The sequence below is a fragment of the Carlito syrichta genome, unplaced genomic scaffold (assembly GCF_000164805.1).
Source record: "Carlito syrichta isolate Samal-C Ts95f unplaced genomic scaffold, Tarsius_syrichta-2.0.1 Scaffold90614, whole genome shotgun sequence".
Taxonomy (NCBI): Eukaryota; Metazoa; Chordata; class Mammalia; order Primates; family Tarsiidae; genus Carlito; species Carlito syrichta.
The window spans coordinates 211,642-231,191 of NW_007034710.1; the positions used below are offsets into that span (position 1 = coordinate 211,642).

At 38.3% G+C, this 19,550-nt stretch overlaps 1 protein-coding gene across 1 annotated transcript in view; it reads left to right on the forward strand.

The window, feature by feature from the left end:
• Positions 1-7,485: 7,485 nt before the first annotated feature.
• PRKD3 (protein kinase D3) overlaps positions 7,486-19,550 on the forward strand; it is a 61,334-nt gene continuing 49,269 nt past the window's right edge. Inside the window, exon 1 of the mRNA XM_008058678.2 lies at positions 7,486-8,298. Coding sequence (XP_008056869.1) covers positions 8,011-8,298 — 288 coding nt within the window. The 5' untranslated portion in view covers positions 7,486-8,010. The remainder of the gene's footprint in view (positions 8,299-19,550) is intronic.

Genomic DNA, 19,550 nt, shown 5'->3' on the forward strand with positions numbered 1-19,550 from the left:
TCAGTATCTAAAACATTTATTTTTTCTTTGAGTTAGGAACATTCAGTATCTTCCTTCAAGCTATTGGAATCTGTATGCCATATTAGTATTGATTATAGTCATCCTCCAGTGGTATAGATCAATAGAGGTTATTCCGATAGGTTTCTAGCTCTAATGTTCGCTTAGAGAAAGGCTCGGCCCCGCGGCGACCTGTCCCCGGGTCTCCCGGTTTGTGTCCCTACGCCAGCCCCGCGGGGCTCGCCTCCGCGCCGGGTTGTGCGAACCCCTTTCGTTTCTTTTCATCACTTTCCGTCGTGGGCGTCCCGGGGCGGGAGGTGGGGGTGGGGGGACTTGCTGATGTCGCGGGAGCCCCCCGCCCCGGTTTCCTGGCCGCGCGCGGATGGATGCGCGAGTGGCAGCCCTGCCCCGCGCGGTGCGCGCTCCTGGGAGGCTCCTCTCGGGATGCAGCCCTGGGGAGTGCGCCTGTCCCTGCGAACCGTGACGCCGCCACCCAGCCACCCACGACTCGGTCGCCTGCTGGGCTTTTTAAATCTCAAGCCTTCACCCTCGGCGGCGTAGGCCTGGCCGGGTGCGACCGCGACCCTCAGGCCAGCGACAAGTGTGCGCCACCCGCCAACTTTCCCACTCGCCGAGGGATGGCGAGGACCTAACTGTCTCCAGCCACACCCATCCCCGCTGGAAATAAGACTATCGGTGGCATCTTCGATTAGGAAGGATAAGTTACACCCTGGACTACTGCGACGGCGTGCGACACCGTCCGTGCGAGCTGTAGCTACAAATGCAACAAAAAACTTTTTTGGAAAGCCTTCATTTGTCCCCTGGAACGCGTTGTTTTATGGCTCTTCCCACTGCTTTTGCTGTGCACTTTCATGTTGCCGCTCTTTTATTTATTTAGTTATTTATTTATTTATTTTTTAAGCGATTTTACTTTTGCTTAAGTCAGGCTTGTGGACACGCTTCTCCTGGGGAGAGGGCAGGGAGTACCCGTGGGTTTGCTGCAGGGCTTCTGCAGAGGTCCCCGACTGAGCTCCGGGCCAGGGTTCCTCTGCCAACCTCCCCTGCTGGAGTCTGGGTTGCGATCAAGCATGGAAATTCAGCCAAATAGGAGTTTCACACGCTTTAGTCAGAGTGTCGCCAAAGCCATGCGGGGGTTTTGCTTCCCTGGGTGATCATCGGAGTGTTGGACAGGCCAGTTTCTACCCTAGGTCCTGTCATTTAGTAGATGGCATTTCACATTTCAGGAAACTGCAAGAGTCAAAAATGTGGATGATGTATATCTTAAAACTAATTTTTTTAAGCATCCCAGCTACTGGTGTGTCTGAAGTATGTAAATGTTATGAGCTTTCGGTTTTTATCAGAGGACCACTGGAAAATGACATTTCTTTCTGTTAGTGGATTGTTTTTCATTTAAACACTGCCACACAAAAAAAGAACTTAATAAATAATACAGCTTTGGGGTGTTTTAACTTCAACTTAAAAATTATATAAGATTTAAAAACACCTCCGACAGGAAAAAAAAAATGAAGAGGTGGTCATTTAAATGCACTTTTCTTGAAGGACATTTTGTCATTTAAAAAAAAGACAGTCTAAAGTTGGTGAAAATACTACCATGGTGGAGTCAGTTGTTCATTTTTAGAAGAAATTGCTTGCACAGAACTTGTTATATAGGGAAATTATTTGCTAGTGCAAGTGTTAATTTGATTTAATAATCTTGCTTATGATTCACAGTCTCCTGTGCTGATTGTACTTTGAGTCTCTGATTATGTAATTCAAATTGAGCTTGTTATATATGTATACTTCTTTGGAGAGGTCATCTCAAGAAAAAAATGAGATAATATACTTAGGAGTCATTTTAATTTTAATTTCAATATAGGAAAAAAGTTTTCTCCACTTGTGTGGTTAGTTTGTAGTGTCAATATCTGAGAAATTGCTCATTGGCCACTAGCCAGTCAGATTTCTTAGATACTAGTGGTGTGGAGATGAAGACTTATCAAACCCAGCATAGATTTATGTTGCTTTGCCAGACTGGCTGTCTGTAATCTTATTACTGGATAAACTTTTCAGTGCCTGAGCAGAGAGTAGACATGGTGTGCACTCTGAGAATTCTCTGACAGTGGAAGGACTGAGACGCAACTGCCACTGGTTTAAATGAGCAGACTTTTGGAGTAAACAATGCAGGCAAGTGCTGAGCTCTTAGGAGGGAAAGTATATTAATCTAAGGTAATGGTCATGTTTTTGAAAATATAGAATTAGATGTAGGAATTGCTACAAAATATTTTTTTAAAAACCGACAACAAAGATAATATTTGAGTTTTTTTAAAAACGATATGCAACATAAAAGTAACAACAGGATTATTAAGCAAAGTCCTATCTGTGCCAAGGTAAAAATATGGACACTGACTTTAGGATACTAGCTTCAGGATACCAATCAGGATTGCATTGAAAAAGACCACATGCTTTTATACATGGTAAAAGAATACTTGTGGGGGTCAGGAGCAGTGGTTCACACCTGTAATCCCAGCACTTTGGAAGGCCTAGGCGAACTGCTTGAGCCTAGAAGTTCGAGACCAGCCTAGGCAACATAGCAAGACCTGTGTCTACAAAAACTCAAAAAATTAGCCAGGCATGGTGGTATGCACCTGTAGTCCCAGCTACTTAGTGGCTGAGGCGGAAGGATCATCTAACTCCAGGAGGTCGATGCAGTGAGCTATAATCATGCCAAAGCACTCCACCCTGGGCGACAGAGCGAGACTCTGACTAAAAAAAAGAAAACGTGTGCATATCAAGTATTAAAAGAAAAAAGACACAACCCTCTACATCATTAGCATTTCTGTCATACACAACTAAATGAAACCTGGAAAGCTCTTCAGGTAGGAAGTCATGGGAAATATTATGCTATCCAAATAGGAAAAGCATTTTACCTCTTTGTTTTAGCCTTTACTGAGTACTGTACTAAAAGAACACTGACTACAGTAAATAATGAGTTTCCTTTTGAAGTATTTAATAACTGGATGTGTTTTGCCTTCCTGGAATCCTCTTTCCTCTCTGCTTCGCTGACTCCTACTTACCCAAAGGTCTCAGCTTAAATATAATTTCCTTTAAGGACCTTCTCTGAGATCCTAGCTGAAACTGGGTTTCTTTAGTATACTCTGTCATATCACTTCTCATAGTTTGTAATTACCCAGCTATTTATGTGAATGTTTGTTTAATGTCGGTGTCCCTCATCACACTGTGGTTCCAGAGAGCAGTGACCATGTCTGTTTTGGCCACTGCTGTGTAACTTCAGTGTCTCTCATAGCAGTCTGGTAAATAATATGTACTCAAGAAGCATTTGTGAAATGCAAATACTGCTGTTAGATCTTCTTCTAATTAGAGACTTTTAAAAAATTATGAGCTAGTGTGTGCATGGGGGAAGGGGAGGAACGGGGAGAGGAAGGCAGGGCACCTTGTGCTCTTACTATGAAATAACCCCCAAGTCCTCTAGCCTCCAGAAAGGACCTTTGTTTCACCTTGTGTATAATCATAGGGCAGATTGGGCTCAGGATGCCTTTAATGTCCTATCTTGATTCCATTCAACAATGATGACAGATTATGTAAGGTCATTTAAATGGAGTATGTGACAGCTAATTCCCCAAGGGAATATTTGAGATGTTCCAAATAAACAAATGCTTGTCCACTAGATGATATTACCATTTTTTAGAGACTTGCATAGAGTTAGAAACAAACACATATACTTGATATATAATTTACAAATTAGTAAGATGTACTATTGTTTCAGTTTTCTAATTGAAGCAGAAAGACAAAATGAAGCAACATACCAAGATTCATGTAAGTTAGACAACAGATTTCTTTTGCTACTTAGTATTTTGCACTCTTCGTCTTGTTGCATTTTACCGGACAATCGGGTTTATAAACAAAATAAGGAGGGGGAAAACAGATGGGTTGAGCAGGCAAATGCTAATCTGATGGCTCCTTGGTTTCTTCTGTTTGTGATCATGCTGAGATTTTTAGCAATCATTTTTGTATATGAGTAGTCATAATTTGTTCTGGTAAATTAGTTGTATTACTGAACAGTTTATTTGGCTAATATTACTAGGTATAATAAAATGGAAATTTAGTGGGAAGATATCCATTAAAATAGATTTCTAACACTGCTGTCTTATGTTAGTTACCTTGCATACAGTATTATTCATGAATAATTTACTACTTTATTGTGATTACTCAGCTTTTTAAAACTGTTCAAGCCAGTTATGTTATGGAGCTCATCACCCAGTGAGACAACCTGTTCTGTTATTAGGTTGTTGGATGTGCAGTGAGATAATAGAAAGAATGTGGGCTTTGGAGTCAGGGAAACTTTAACTGAATCTCAGTTCCATCATCACTGACTAGTTACATAGTCATGGGTAAGCAATAACTTCTCTGAAACTCTGGCTCCTTTTCTGTAAAAGAGAGTTAAACAAATCTAGGGTTGTTGAATTTAATGTAGTATTATATCTTGCAGTTTAGCATGAAATAGAGACTTAATTGTTAATTCCTTCAACTAATTACTATGAAAGTTACTCAGGCTTCTGAGCACCAGGTACGGTTCACCAGGTACAGTTACAGGTCCTTTATGCACAGTAACTCAGTTGTTAACAGCCTGCCAGTTGAGTAAGTAGTGCTATTTTCCTTTACCTCTAATACTGAATAAAGCCAATTTTGTGAACACCTCTCCAAATATTTGGAAACCACTTATTCTGTGTATTGGTTTTGTTAAGCATATGATTGTTGCATTTTTAAAAACTCAATATAGCTCTAAAAATGTGAACCATAGGAATAAACACAATAGTGGTGTAGGCCAACTAGCAAGGAGAGGCTACAGGTTGAAGTGGATGCCATCCCAGAGTCCTAGGCTTAGGTTTGCATGAGCTCCTGTAGTCACCCATGCTGTTAGTTTGTATCAAACTCAGGTTGATAACCCCTCTCAGGTGAACAACTTCTAAGGAAGCATTTCTGTTTCCATATTGCACGTTTAACTTTTTTGCAATAAAAGCAAAGTTTACACTTATGCTTAAGTTTCACTTTATTTCTCCCAGATTTGCTCACTCTGAGAATATTAGAAGCATACCTTCTGTGTCTGTCATCTTGTAAATAATGAAAGGTAATACAGGGCTGAGGACAGAGTTCAAGGCCTACCCCAAAGACTTTCCTCATCTATCGACAGAACAGCAAACTTGCCCAACTGCAACTAACATTCAGCTCACACTCCAGCAGCACCCTTAGAAAGACAGCATGGAAAACCATCTTGAATATGACTTTTATCAGAATATATCATCTTTTTCCCCCTGCCTTTGCTAATTATATAAGCTTGGGCAAGAACTTTAATCTCTAAGCCTCTGTTTTCTCAACTATGAAATGGGTTGTTGTGAGTAGTAAATGAGGTCATGCAGTTGAAATGCTTAGAACAGTGTCTGGCAGAGAGTGAGAGCTCAGTCAGTGTAAGCTATTGTTATGATTTCCTCTGTCCAAGAAACCTAATAGTCATTATTTTCCAAGATATAAATGTGGTTGACTTGGCGTTGCTATTCGGTTTGAATTCGTGTTGACATCTAGTGATCATTATGTTCTTTAGCTGTTCACAAACCACTTGCTTCATAATTAAGTTGATAGATTTGTAACTTCTCAAATTTTGCTTCCCCACTTTTAGCCCCCAGAACCTAAAGCAAGTCTACCCATCTCCAGACCATGACTATTTCTCTCTTTTTGAGTTCTTCAAGATTGCAGAAATCAACTCTATGATGACAGTTGCTAATTGCTTTATTAGTACGGAATGGATTGTATCTGGACTGGGAGACTTGCATACACATAAAGTTGTTACTGTCTCTTACTCACCATGCTCAGGTTTCAGTTCTCAGTGCTTTTCTGCAGACTTGCTTTAAAAACTGTTGGAGAAGATAAAGCAGAATACAAGTTGAGCCATCTGTATGTGTGTGCTCTCAACCTTTCAACATCCTCCAAGCAGTGATTCTCTCAGTTCCTTGTTCTCTTTGTAAATAGTGTGTTCTTGTGGAGGCAGCACTGGGCAAGAAAGCTTGAAGCCTGGGTTCTGGTTGCCACCCCCCACCCCCACCCCAGTAGCTGTATGATGTGGGGTAAGGTGTGTTATTGCCTTGGGCTTCAGTTTTCTCATCTGCAAAAATGGTAGTTGCCCTGTCGACTATCGAAGAGGAACCATGAGATAAAATAGTGAAGCATTTATAAACTACCAAGTGCTGTGCTATAGAAAATGGAGTAATAATCACTTCCTTGAATGTAGCTATATAAGCTCCTCTCTAAGCTCTGGTTTTCTAACTCAGTTTCTTCTGAGAGTTCTTATTCCTAACACTACATATATGTGTTTCTGCTCTTCTGCCATGTTCATTCTAATTTAACACGTGAACTGCTCTGTGGAGAATCACTCTGCAGCCACACTGGCTGCTTTCCTCTTTTTCATCACTGGTGTTTTAATGAGTGTCTCAAAAGAGAGGGAACTTGGAGGAATCCAGTCCCTCTCTTTTGAGCCATTTCTTTTAACCATATGGAGTCATACCTTTTTGTTTGCTTGTTTTACTTTTTGAACTGTGCTTTCCTAAAAACAGTGATACATATTTAACTGTGCTCAGTGTCTTTTTTGCTGTTAAGAAACCCTTTATGGTCTGCAGACGTGCCTGCCACCCTGAGCATGCCTGATCTTGTCTGATCGCGGAAGCTAAGCAGAGATGGGCCTGGTTAGAACTTGGAGGGGAGAGATCCCTTGTGATGAGATCACTTTCTCTTGTGTTCCTGTCATAAGTATGTCAGCTTTCACACTGTGTTGGTCACAGAACTGACTAGTGTATCCCCTCCTGCTTCTTTGGCCTTCTGAGGGAATTTTTCAACAAAGTAAGTCAAAAGTCATATTTTGGCAGAATTAGACTTTATATACTCTTAACTTGTCTGTATTAGGAAAGTATTGCATATCTATTATATGACTGGGTGGTACATATTTTATGTCTATGAAAATGTCAGTTTTATTCTTTTTTTGTCCTTTCTGTTTTTGTCATAACTCAGTTGTGTAATTGTAGAATAAAAGTATTTATTCTTCATCAACTAAAAAGTGTTTAATCTTCAAGTTTCAGATATTAATGAAGAATTCCAGAGGTTTTTTTTTAAGAGACTTTCCCTGAAATTATATCTACAGTAAAAATGACTTGATAGCTAGATTAAAAATGGCTACTGTTAGGATTTATTAGTAGATTACAAACATAGGACCAGGGATTCTTACATTTTAAGATTAATGTCAAATGTATATAAGATATTTAAAACGCTTTTTAAAAATTTCTTCCAGGCTCACTGCATTTCAGAAAGCATCAACTTTTCCCAGTGGACCCATTTATCAAATGCAATATGCCAGTACTATTTTTAAAAACTTTGTACTTCATCATAGAAAAGGTCATACCCCACCTAAATGAAAATGACATCTGAGAAGGTGATTTAAGGTGCGGATATTTGAGAAGGTATCCCAGCAAATCAGTGAACCAAAGGATAAGTACTGAATAAACGAACCCAAAACACTATTTATTAAACCAGTTGGATTTCATCTTGACAGAAGAACAACTTTTATTCATCATGTATTTTCTGAAATTAAAAGAAAGAGACAAGAAAAGACTTAAAGGAAAATAAATGAAGATGTTTCATAAATAAGCCATGTCAGCTGTGTTCTGGTGAGGACAATTCAGCGATGTCAAATCTTTTGCATATCCTTGGTTGTGGTCCTAAAGACAAGACTCTTTTTTGATGGGACTGAAATTAAGAGAGGTAGGACCTTTTGTGCATTCAACTCAGTGATAAAACTTGCAATCATCGACATGAGTGGCTTAAAAGAGGAAATAAAGAAGGTTTCAACTAAATCCCAAAGTGCCACCATTTTTTCTTACTGCTGATTTTTTGAAAACCTCTTCATAGCTGTTTAGAACGAATCGACAACTATTTTAAAAGATTAAAGAAAGGCAGATGTCTGCAAATAATTCCCCTCCATCAGTCCAGAAGTCTGTATTACCTGCAACTCTTCCTGCTGTGCTTCCAGCTGCTTCTCCGTGTTCCAGTCCTAAGACGGGCCTCTCTGCCCGACTCTCCAATGGAAGCCTCAGTGCACCATCACTCACCAACTCCAGAGGCTCAGTGCATACAGTTTCATTTCTACTGCAGATTGGCCTCACACGGGAGAGTGTTGCCGTTGAAGCCCAAGAACTGTCTTTATCTGCTGTCAAGGATCTTGTGTGCTCCATTGTTTATCAAAAGGTACTGTGCATGCTGTTAATGTCAATAGTTTTTTTGAGCAATATTGTTACTAAAACTTGGCTTCTCTATAAATTATATATGCAAAAATGAGTTGACACTTATGGATCCTTCAGTAATTCTCTAATTCTGAGCATTTTTGGAAGAACCCTAATAGTCTATGAGCCTGAAGTCTGAAATTTCAAGGTCTAGTAATTGAAGCCTATGTCCAAGATTTATCCCAGCTTTAAAATACTGTTATTCTGTGTATCCCTTAAGAACAGGACAATTTTTCTGAAGTCTAGGGGGTATAAGAGATCTCCTTTGTTACAGAGACAGCAGGAGGTGGAGGGTGAAGGTGTTGAGGTAGCGTAGGACCGAGCCGTGGCCAAATCCCAGGGCCACACCTTGTTCTTTCTGGGTGCTGTGTGTTCTGCCCTCTCTGAACCCCTTTCCTTCTCTTTAGATTCCATTTTTCAGAGAGGATGTTCAGACTCTTCCTGAACTGCAATTTAATGTAGGATCACGTTCTGTCTCTTAAAAAATAGGTAAATGACTTTTGAATGTATAACAAAATATTTGAAAATCAGGGTAGTTTTATTTTGTTTCCATCCACCCACCTCCTGCCCTGTACCAGGCCATTTTTTAAGGAACCTTAGCTAAATGCCTTTAATAATCTTAATTTGAAGGGTGAACCTAGTATGTTTTCTATTTTGTCATAAAACTATTTATATGGGTTGTATGAACTGGTTATATATTCTCTGTAATGGACCAAGCATATGTTTCAAACAAGCAAACTTTAAACTTTCTGTTTGTGAAATTAATGTATTTGAATTCAGGCTCTTCATCGTACTGTTTTGTTTCCTTATGCATTATATAGTTTATTATCCATTATCTTATGCATTATATAGTTTATTATATCCATATGCATTATATAGTTTATTATCCATTATCTTCTGATGTGGAAATAATTAGAAGAATGTTTTACATTTTGTGAAAATGTCCTCTGCCTCCTGTGTTTTAACAATGACTTATCTAAATGTGACCTAAAGTAAGAATAACTACTTTTTAGACCTATAGAACCATCTATCTTTCAGCAGTTTTGCCTTTAGTTTCCCTTTCATTGTACTTCATAGAGGTTTTTCAAATACTTTTGCAACTAGATTATAATTCTTTATTTTAAGATAGTATGTAAACTTATTTACATATTTGTAACTTAAAGGCGATGTGTTCTTTTTATTTGAGACCATGGAAAATCATAACCAGTGTTTTGGTGAGTCTCTACTATTCAGTTTTCAGTCTTTGGAAGTTTCATTTACTTATTTTTAAAAAAATTTTTAATTGACAATTGTAGTTATTGTGTGCAGCATTTTTTTTTAACTCTGCACTCGGAGACATCTCGTGGATCATCTACCAGAAACTCTTTTTTATGGAATAGTGAAAAATGAATCACTTCATATTAAAAGAATAGTGTTGGAACCAAGTATTTTATCATAATGATTTTGGCTCATAATGGAATTTTGGACATTGAGGAACTTGTGACAAAAAAAATCAAAATTTTATTTCTTATATTTTTCTAACATGTGGTAACATGTGAAACAGTCACAGACATGCACTGCAGGTTCATTGATCCATGTTGTGCAATAGTCATTTGCTGGACGTCTTCCACCTGGTGTTTTTCTATTTGAGCAGTCTTGTTTTCTTCCTCCCACACTAGTAATATGTAATTTATTATGCAGTCTCTTGTTCAAAGACAGTGTTGAAAGATGCACTAGTGATTCCTGAAAACCAATTCTCAATTGATTGATCATATCTCAGTATATATTCCATCTCTTTATTTGCTTTTTTTGTGCAATTTGAATGAAAAACTTCAAGGAAACCATACATTTTTTTAAAGTTTGTGCTTGCATAAATTTGCCCTATATGACCACCAGCAATCTCTTTATGTCCCCTGAGAGGGGACATTAGGGTGCAAAGGATTACAAATGTGATTTAGTTGTATAATAACCAAATCGTGCTAATTAATTTGATTTACTTATTTAATACTTACTTTGATTAGCTCATTTAATTCTATAGAGGCTTATTGATTTTCTGCAGGATTACTCCAAAATCAGTCTTACTTTATCATTAATATAAATGTGAGAAGTGGGTCAGTGGGTTAAACTCTTGGGGAACTAGATTCAAAATCTTTTTTTTTTTTTTTTTGAGTCAGGATCTCACTCTGTTGCCCAGATTGGAGTGCAGTGGCACAGTCTATTGTAGGTGACCAGCTGGGCTCAGGTGATCCTTCCACCTTGGCCTTCCAAGTAGCTGGGACTATAGACGTGTGCCACCATGCCTGGCTAATTTTTTAATTTGTTGTAGAGGTGAGGTCTTGCCATATTGCCCAGGCTGGGCTTGAACTTCCAGGCTCAGGCTGCCCTCTAGCCTTAGCCTCTCAAAGTGCTGATAATCCTGTAATCAGGTGTGAGCTGCCACACCCAGCAAAAATCTTAATCCATGAAAAACTAGAATGATGTCTAGTTCAAGGAAATAAACAGGATGTAGCTCACAAAAGGATAATTCAGTATAAACTTTATACAAATACAAAAGTTATTGATTATGGATATATCAGCATAAGATGGATATTACAGAACACTGAATTTGAATCAATATTATAGTTACATGGTGAGGATTTAAGAAAAGTATGTATATCTGACATATAAACATATTACGCATTATTTGTTGTTATTTTTTGAGCCAAGGTCTCACTCTATAACCCAGGTGGGAGTGCAGTGGCACTGTCACTGCTCACTGCAACTTCAGCCTGTGGGGCTCAAGCAATCCTCCTGCCTTAGCCTCCTGAGTAGCTGGGACTACAGGTGTGCACCATCAGGCCAGGCTAATTTTTTTATTTTTTGGTAGAGACACGGTCTCACTATGTTGCCTAGATTGGTCTCAAACTCCTGAGCTCATGCAATCCTCCCACCTTGGCCTCCCAAAGTGTTGAGATTACAGGGATGAGCCACAGTGCCTGGCTGTGGGATCATTTTAAATAGAGTCACTAACAAAAGAAAAGTGAAAAAGTGCAGAAAACATGGCACTAAATACACTGTGACAAGGACATGTATTTAAACTTGCAAGAGCTGAAGCAAGAAGGCGGAGCTGAAACAGAAGCACACAATACAGTAAAAAAGCTGCATGTGCCTCAAATGCTGTAGCATTGGAGCTGGTGCATTGTCTTAAATTGTTTTCAGTCCCAGCCTCCCATTGGAAATAGGTTGAAGGATTTGAGCCCAGCTCTTGTCAAATTTTCCCTTGATAAAGTGATTTTTGATAAAGTGTTAAGTTGATTACGATCAAATGAATAAGCTAATACACATACTTAGACAAATTGTTTCACTGTTTGTCTATTTTTTCCTATAAAATCTTATCCAGCTGGGTGCAGTGACTCAAGCCTGTAATCCCAGCACTTTGGGAGAGCAGTAGGATTGCTTGAGGCCAGGAGTTCAAGACCACCTTGAGCAACAAAGCAAGACCCTGTCTCTAAAAAAATAGAAAAATTGGCTGGGTGTGGTGGCGTGCGCCTATAGTCCTAGCTATTTAGAAAGCTGAGACAGGAGGATCTCTTGAGCCCAAGAGTTTGAAGATATGGTGAGTCGAGATCATGCCATAGCACTCTAGCCTGGGCAACAGAGTGAAACTCTGCCCCCCCTCAAAAAAAATTGTGTCCAATCTACTTTTAATCTCAGCCCACAAGAAGATTTTCTGATTACTCTATCATTGAGCATTTCCTGATGACCAATTTTTTTTAAATTAGAAGCAAAATGCTCAAAGTTTGTCATACTTATGAAAAAAAAAAAGACTTAATCTTGAAAAATCTTTTACAGACCATGTGTTGTAAGGATCAGAATTCTGAATGTTTACAAACTCCAGGCTGTGGTTTTCAAGGTTATGTGCAACTTAATTGTGACTTGATCTGTAACAGTGGTTTCAACCCACTGCACCAGAGAATAGCCTAGGAGCTTAAAACAGGTCCTTCCCAGACCAATTAAATCAGGATCTCTGGCAATGGAGAGTCTTTTTAAGACTCTATCTGTGATTCTGCTGAGCAGCCAGAGTCTAGAACCTCTAGTCTAATGGAAATCAATAAACTTTAGGACCATATAAGTAATAATCTGAAGATATGCTTTTTCACATATTTAAGTTATGCAGTTTGTTGCATGAACTTGCCATGGGATTATTTTCCACATACTGAAAATATTATAATTTATTTTAAAATAATCTTATAATTCAAAATTTGAGGGAGGGCTACATCTCACTAGAGGTTAGTATGATGGTTGAAAATTCTAGATATAAAATAAATACTAGTGATTTCCTTTTTTATACTTGATAGTTTGCAGAGAGCTGAATAGTGTGATATATTTATCCCATTTTTGGGTACCATCGTTTTCTGGCTTTGATTCAGTTGAACAAATACTTCGGATATACATACTCTTTTCCATCACAGTGCTAGATAACTATGGAGGCTCCCAAGACAGATTTCCTGCTCCTGTGATTCATGCTGTAGAAAAGGAGAAGATGGGGCAACCCCTTTGGGTCCCCTCCCACTGTGGGAACTTTTCTGTCCTCTCAACAAATCCTGCTTTAAAAAAAAAAGAGAGAAGATGAGTGAATATCAAATTACCTTAATGAAAGGTGGATATACGTCCTGAAACAAAGGTACAGAATGGCAAAATGACTCGAAAGAGAAACTCTAGCTTGTTGGGGAGTTACGAAAGCCTATTTTAAACTCTACTCTTTGCTTTTGCCATCACCAGTTGTAGTAACTTCACCTGGGGAAATAAACTGTGGCAACTGGTACAAAGACCTTCTGCTGCTGTCGGATAGCTTGAGGCATGGATAAAGTGAGATCGCCTTAACATCCTCAGCCATCCTTGAGAGAGCAGAAACACAGGTGGACTCCACTTTCTTTTGCATTGTCAAAGGGAAAAAGCTTTGTGATTCTGCTTCCTAGGAGTGCTCTAAATTTTATGTGAGTTAGACCTAGCTGTTAGAGAAATTCATGGTTATCTCCATCCTCCTCATTCCCCCACAGTTAAGTAGACAGGCATTGGTAGTTGCTAGGAATGAGCAGTTGATTGTGAGCAGAAATAGGTTGATTTCTTATGTAAGGTCTTAATACAAGATGACTTACTAAATATGCTGATGATTCTCAGAGGCATATCTCTGGTCCAGATTACTTTCCTAAGCTTCAGACATGCCAGTCTTATTAACTAACCCCGGACACCCTTTCCTTGGTATGTCCTTTGCTCCTTTGCTTAGACCTCTAGCAAGTCTTTTCCCTGTAAGTGCTGGCATTCTGTCCAGCCTGTTGTATTTTAACATTCATCCTGCTTATTGTAATTGTCCATTTAACTGCCTATACCCATCATAAAACTGTGAGCTCTGTGAAGCAGATATCGTAACTACAGTAAGTTCTTAACAAATACTTCTTGGATGAATAAATCAAGAAAGGAATTTATATGAACCAGTATAGTGTTATAGGTAAAAACATGAATTTTTTGGGTCAAACTGGAGTTGATCTCTACCACATACTAGTTGCGTATCCTTGGTTTCTTATCTGAAAAATGAGGTTAAGAATAGTACCCATTTCTCATGGCTTTGTGTGTGTATTAAATGATCGTTTCTAAAATGCTTAGCATGTAGTAATCACACAGTATATGCTAACTGGCTAATGATATTGATTAATCAGATCTTAGTGCTTTCCTAACGGGGGCGGAGGGGGGGCTGTAACTGCTGTTCTTTGAGATTTCTCTGTGTTGAAAATTTCTTAAAATTTGCCAGTGGTGATCTAGAAATAACTAAAAACTGCTAGTGCTACGATTTGTGCTTTATGGAATATACACGTATGTCTATTTTCTACTATGTAGATGACAACTGATTTCTTGATCCAAATGGATATTCACAATTTTCTGTTAGCATTACTAATTCTCCTTTTATTGGCACAGAAAATTAGAGGTTAATGATATAGTAGTTCGGTGATTTAATCTTCTGTTCTTGGACTGCATGTGAAAACTTCTTGTTTCTGTATTAGAATGTTATTGTATAATAGCTTCCCCAGGGCATAATGGGTTTCTTTAGATTAATTGTGATTGCATATGCATCTTCAGAATCATATAATTTTGAGGTCAAATGATTTAGCTAGTCAGTTAATTACTATTGTTGAACACTGAGTGAGTAAGCATGCCTTTCTTTATTTCTATACCCTTGGGCTGTTACATCTAACATAATAGAATTGAGATACTTCTTCATGGTATACATGTGCCCAAGGATCAAACTGCTGGAAAGAGCCTGTGGAGCAGCAGTAAAGAGATGGGAGCAGTTAAAGGAAATTATAGACCCTTTGACAAGATGGACAGGAAAACTAACCAAGAGTGAATAAGCGTCTCAATGAGGAAAAAAATGATTAAAAGTGTTTAATGATGGTTATGTTGAGAAATAGATAAATCCAAGTATAAATAACATTTTAAAATTTTAAAGGCTTTCAAAAAGACTGTGAAATGTGTCATCTCATGTTTTTGAAAAAGAAAAACTGATTAGACTTTTTTTTCGTTAAAGATTTTATTGGGATTCTTTTTAGCCTGAGAATGTTATTCTGAAGTTTATCTGGGAAAAAAAGCAGTAAAAAAAAAAAAAATTCATTTAAAAATCTGAAAAATATGAAATGGAAGTAAAGCAAAGCTGCAGTCGTTGAAATTATATATTATCTTAACAAGGTACATTTTAGGTATAAAGTATATACCAAAGGAGGCATGAGAAAGAAGAAAGGAATCGTTTTTCCAAAAATGTAGTTTAGGAAACGAGTTTTAAGCAGTTGAGCAAGCATTAACATAAATTTCAGAGTGATTACAAGTTAAAGATGAAAACTCAAAAGAAAATTAGGTTAAAATGGAATTGACTTCAGACTTCTGGACAGTGGGATATCTTAGTTTCAGATCAATAAAAGAAAACAAGGGAAAATAACAATTTACAGTTTGTTTTGTTTTGTGTTTTGTTTTGTTTTTTTGAGTTGGAGTCTCACTCTGTCGCCCAGACTGGAGTGCAGTGCGCTCCCGGCCATCGCAGCCTCGACCTGCTGGGCTCCGGCTATCCTTCCGCCTCAGCCTTCCAAGTAGCTGGAACTACAGGCGCGCTACCACACCCGGCTGATTTTTGATTTATTGTAGAGATGAGGTCTCGCCAAGTTGCCCAGGCGGGTCTCGGACCCGCAGGCTCAGGCAATCCACTCACCTCAACCTCCCAAAGACGCGGGATTACAGGCTGAGCCACCGAGCCCGGCTAGATTTTTTTTAAATTGTAATGTATGCATTGTAAAAATAAAAACAAAAGTAAGACTGGGGAATTGTAACATCAAGTGTTATATAACGTTAATATCTTTCATTCTGTAAAGAACTCATGTATTAGTAAGAAAAACACTGTGATCTCAATAAATATTTGGCCAAGTAACATAAAAATATGTTTTACAGAAAAGATTAAATTACTAAACAAGCATGTAGGAAAATGTTCAAAATGGTAGTTTTACAATAAATACAGATCGGATATCGTGTTCAATGGGGAATAATGAAATTGGCACTCTAAATATAGGGAAGAGTGTGATAAAATGTCATGAAAATAGAGAACAGTCAATGGTTCAAGGCTTGTAACTTAAAAACTGGATCAAATTCTAACAAGTATAATACAAAACATAACATTTACATAGGGTTTTTTTCCCAAGAAACTATCTCTTCAACTAACCATTTATAGCTGAGCTTTGCTGAAAACTTGGATGTGACCAGAAGTGTTCACTCTTTGAATTTCATCCAATTTTATTACGCATCCCAAGGGTGGAGTTTCTTTTGTTGTTGTTGTTGTTGTTAGCATAAACCAAAACTTAGCTTCCTTTTTTCAAAGCTTTGAAATCCCTCCAACATTTGCAATACATTGAGATTTCTGCTGTCTTGTTCATTTTTCTATCCTCAGAAATGCTTTGCACTCAGTAGATTTTTGGTGAAGGACACATTCTACCTGCTCTTATTACTAAAAACAGGATACTGCAAGTAAAATTTTATTGATGAGATGATTTATAGTTGTCAGAACTGAAAAGAGAAAGAAGTGAGCTGATAACCATCAGTATTCTTTTCCATCTTGTTTTATGTACCAGTGCCTTAATTGTGCCCAAACTGATCCCCCTAGTTTAGATTGTCAGATACTTAGTTTGTAGAGCTCCTTCTTCCTGGGATTGTGCAGAAGGCCAGGTTCTACTAGAATGCTCTGAAATTCTCCAAGATATTTATTCCCGGAGGCCACTAATGGTCTTTTTCCTTAATCCACATAGGAATGTGAATCAGGACTCTTTTATTGGCAAATATTGCAGTCTCGATATCTAATTTTAATATATAAGATCAAGTTAAACCAGTGGTTCTCAACTGGCAAGATTTTGACCCCCAGGGGACATTTGGCAATATCGGGTGACGTTTTTGGTTATCATAACCTAGGGTGAGCTTCTAGTGGACAGAGGGCAGGGAAGCTGCTGCCATGCACGGGAGAGTCCCTCACAACAAAGCATCATGTGGCCCAAAATGTTAGTAATACTGAGGGTGAACGTCTGTGAGTTAAACTAGTGCAGAAATAGAATCTCTGAAGTTTGGAAAAATCTAAAACTTCTCCTTGTTAGTACTGCTGTAGGGTCTTAGTAAAATAGTGAATGTGAATATCTCCTAGATTAAAATCTTGTAAATGTGGATTGTAGCCTGAGATCTTTTAAACAGGTTTTCCAGCTTGGCCTGGGCGTTTCTGTTTAAGAACAGTACACAGTTTCCGTTATGAATATATATATCTATAGATATAGATAGTAGGTTTCTGTATCTTCATGTTGATTTATAAAGTAGAATTAACAAACAAGATCTCAGCCTTCTAGAGGTTTATAAGCTGAAAGGAATGTGTTTTTACTGATAAAATCCAAAGAACTAATGGGACTGGCAATCAGGAAAACACAGAAGGCAAACAAATCTTAGCAGCAGGTGGAGCTGGGATTGAGCCAGGTACAAATTTGCTGATCAGATCACAGCCGGGAGGCCACTTGCAAGAGTCAGATTACAAGTGAGCAAATCAATATGAGGGAGTAGGCCAGAGCCTTGCCCATCCTACAGTGAATGTTTGTGCATGGATTCCCAGTGTTGAAATTATTTTAGCTTTGTTATTGGTGTATGTTAAAAAACAAGAAGAATCCAAGGAAGAGAGAGCAGAGTGTATTATCCCATGGCAGAGTTTTGGAATCAAGGAGATAGACTGTGTGTAAGTTTTTATTCTGTCCTTCAAGTCACTTCACTTCTTTTGATATATATTTCTTGTTTTTACTTTTTAAAAATAGAGACAGTGTCTCACTGTGTTCCCCAGGCTGGTCTCAAACTCCCAGTTCAACTATTCCTCCCACCTCAGCCTCCCAAAGTGCTGGGATTACAATTATGAACCACCATGCCTGGCCTTACACTTAACTTCCGACCCTGAGTTTTCTTACCTGTGAAGCTAGGATCATAATATCTACCTCCATGAAAAAAATGATGATGATTACATAAAGTCCTTAATACAGTGTCTGGCACATATGTAGTACTCAAAAATAGTAATGCTCATGATTTTAAGATCTGTTTAGATCTGGGAAGATTGTTGGTCTGGAAAGATTATAGGTCTTGCAGTGGTCATTAAGTACTGAAGCATATCGAAACACAGAGTAGGTAGCCTGCCAACATGCTTACACTGCCTGGCCCTTGCCTTTTGATTGTTGTATTTCATATATGGCAAACCATACAAAATAGAGGTCAAGTGTTTACCTTATTAAATAACTGGGATTACATGTTTTATAAATTTTGAGGAAATTAAATAAGGTGCTTTTTCTTTTTCTTCTTTTTTTTTTTTAAGTCAGGGTCTCTGTCGCCCAGGTTGGAGTGCACAATCACAGCTCACCAGGGTCTCTGTCGCCAGGTTGGAGTGCACAATCACAGCTCACCACAACCTGGGTTGTGGTGATTCTCCTGCCTCAGCCTCCTAAGTAGCAGGACTGCAGATACATGCCACAATGCCTGGCTAATTTTTTTTATTTTTTGTAGAGATGAGGTCTCACTAAGGTCTTGCTGTGTTACCCAGGTTGGTCTAAAACTCCTAGGCTCGAGTAATCCTCCCAACTCAGCCTCCTAAAGTGCTGGGATTTACAGACATGGGCCACTGTACCCAGCAGTTAGTGCAATTTCTGATGCATATAGTGACCATAGCCAGTGAATGTTCCCACCTTGCCTCCATATTGTTGAAGAAGATACCATTTAATGCTACTGCTACTGTGTTCATTTGTTAAATTAATATAGTAGATTAATTGTAGTGAGAAAGGAAATTGGCAGATAGTAATTCATTTTAAGTCATAATGCTATTTCCCGAAATTGAAATTATTCTGACTAAAGCAGACTGTCTGCTTTTAACTGATTTAAAACATTTGGTTTTAGTTTTGACCATTTACATGACACGATACCTGAAGATTGTTTGCTTATGCTGCCTCATTTAGGAGCGATTTTGGTCTATCCTCTGACTGAAGACATTGTCTCTGTAGATTCAGATTGGGTGTAATTTTCAGGTTCTGCCAAAGGAGAGCAAAACTCCAGCTGTATCTTTTGTTGTCTGGAAACCAGTTGTCATTCTGTGTTGTTTCTCTGCCCCGTTCTTTCTACTACAGCTGTGTTGCAGCAGCTTGGGGACAACCTACTCTTTATTCTACCCCTACTTTTTTGTCTAGCAAAACATTGTCAGGCTGCCTTACTCATCTGGAGGCTCAAGCTAGAAGAAAAAATTTTTTTAAATTCTGCTGGATATTCATCATAAGACCTTGGCTAGAAGGTCCCAGAAAGTTAGAATTAAAGATAATCAGAAATAATAACGAAACAAGAAAAAAGAAAATGAAAAAATACTGTTCTGGCTAGTAACAAATAGGTAGATGACAAATGAAGCAGCTTTTCTGGTATATCATTCCAGAAAATTCTGAGTTGGAGGTTAATGATGAAAGTGAAGAAGAAATTCAAGTCCACATTGAGCAGTTTTCTCATTGCCTCATCTAGACTGCAATCCTTATGTCTGTATTAAAACAGAATCATTGAGATTCTTCTCTTCAAATAAACATTTTCCTAAAAATTAATGTTGAATTAATATTAGACTTGTTTCTGGGAAATTTATTAGTGTTCAATTAGTTGTTCAGTAATCAACACAGTTTTTAGTAA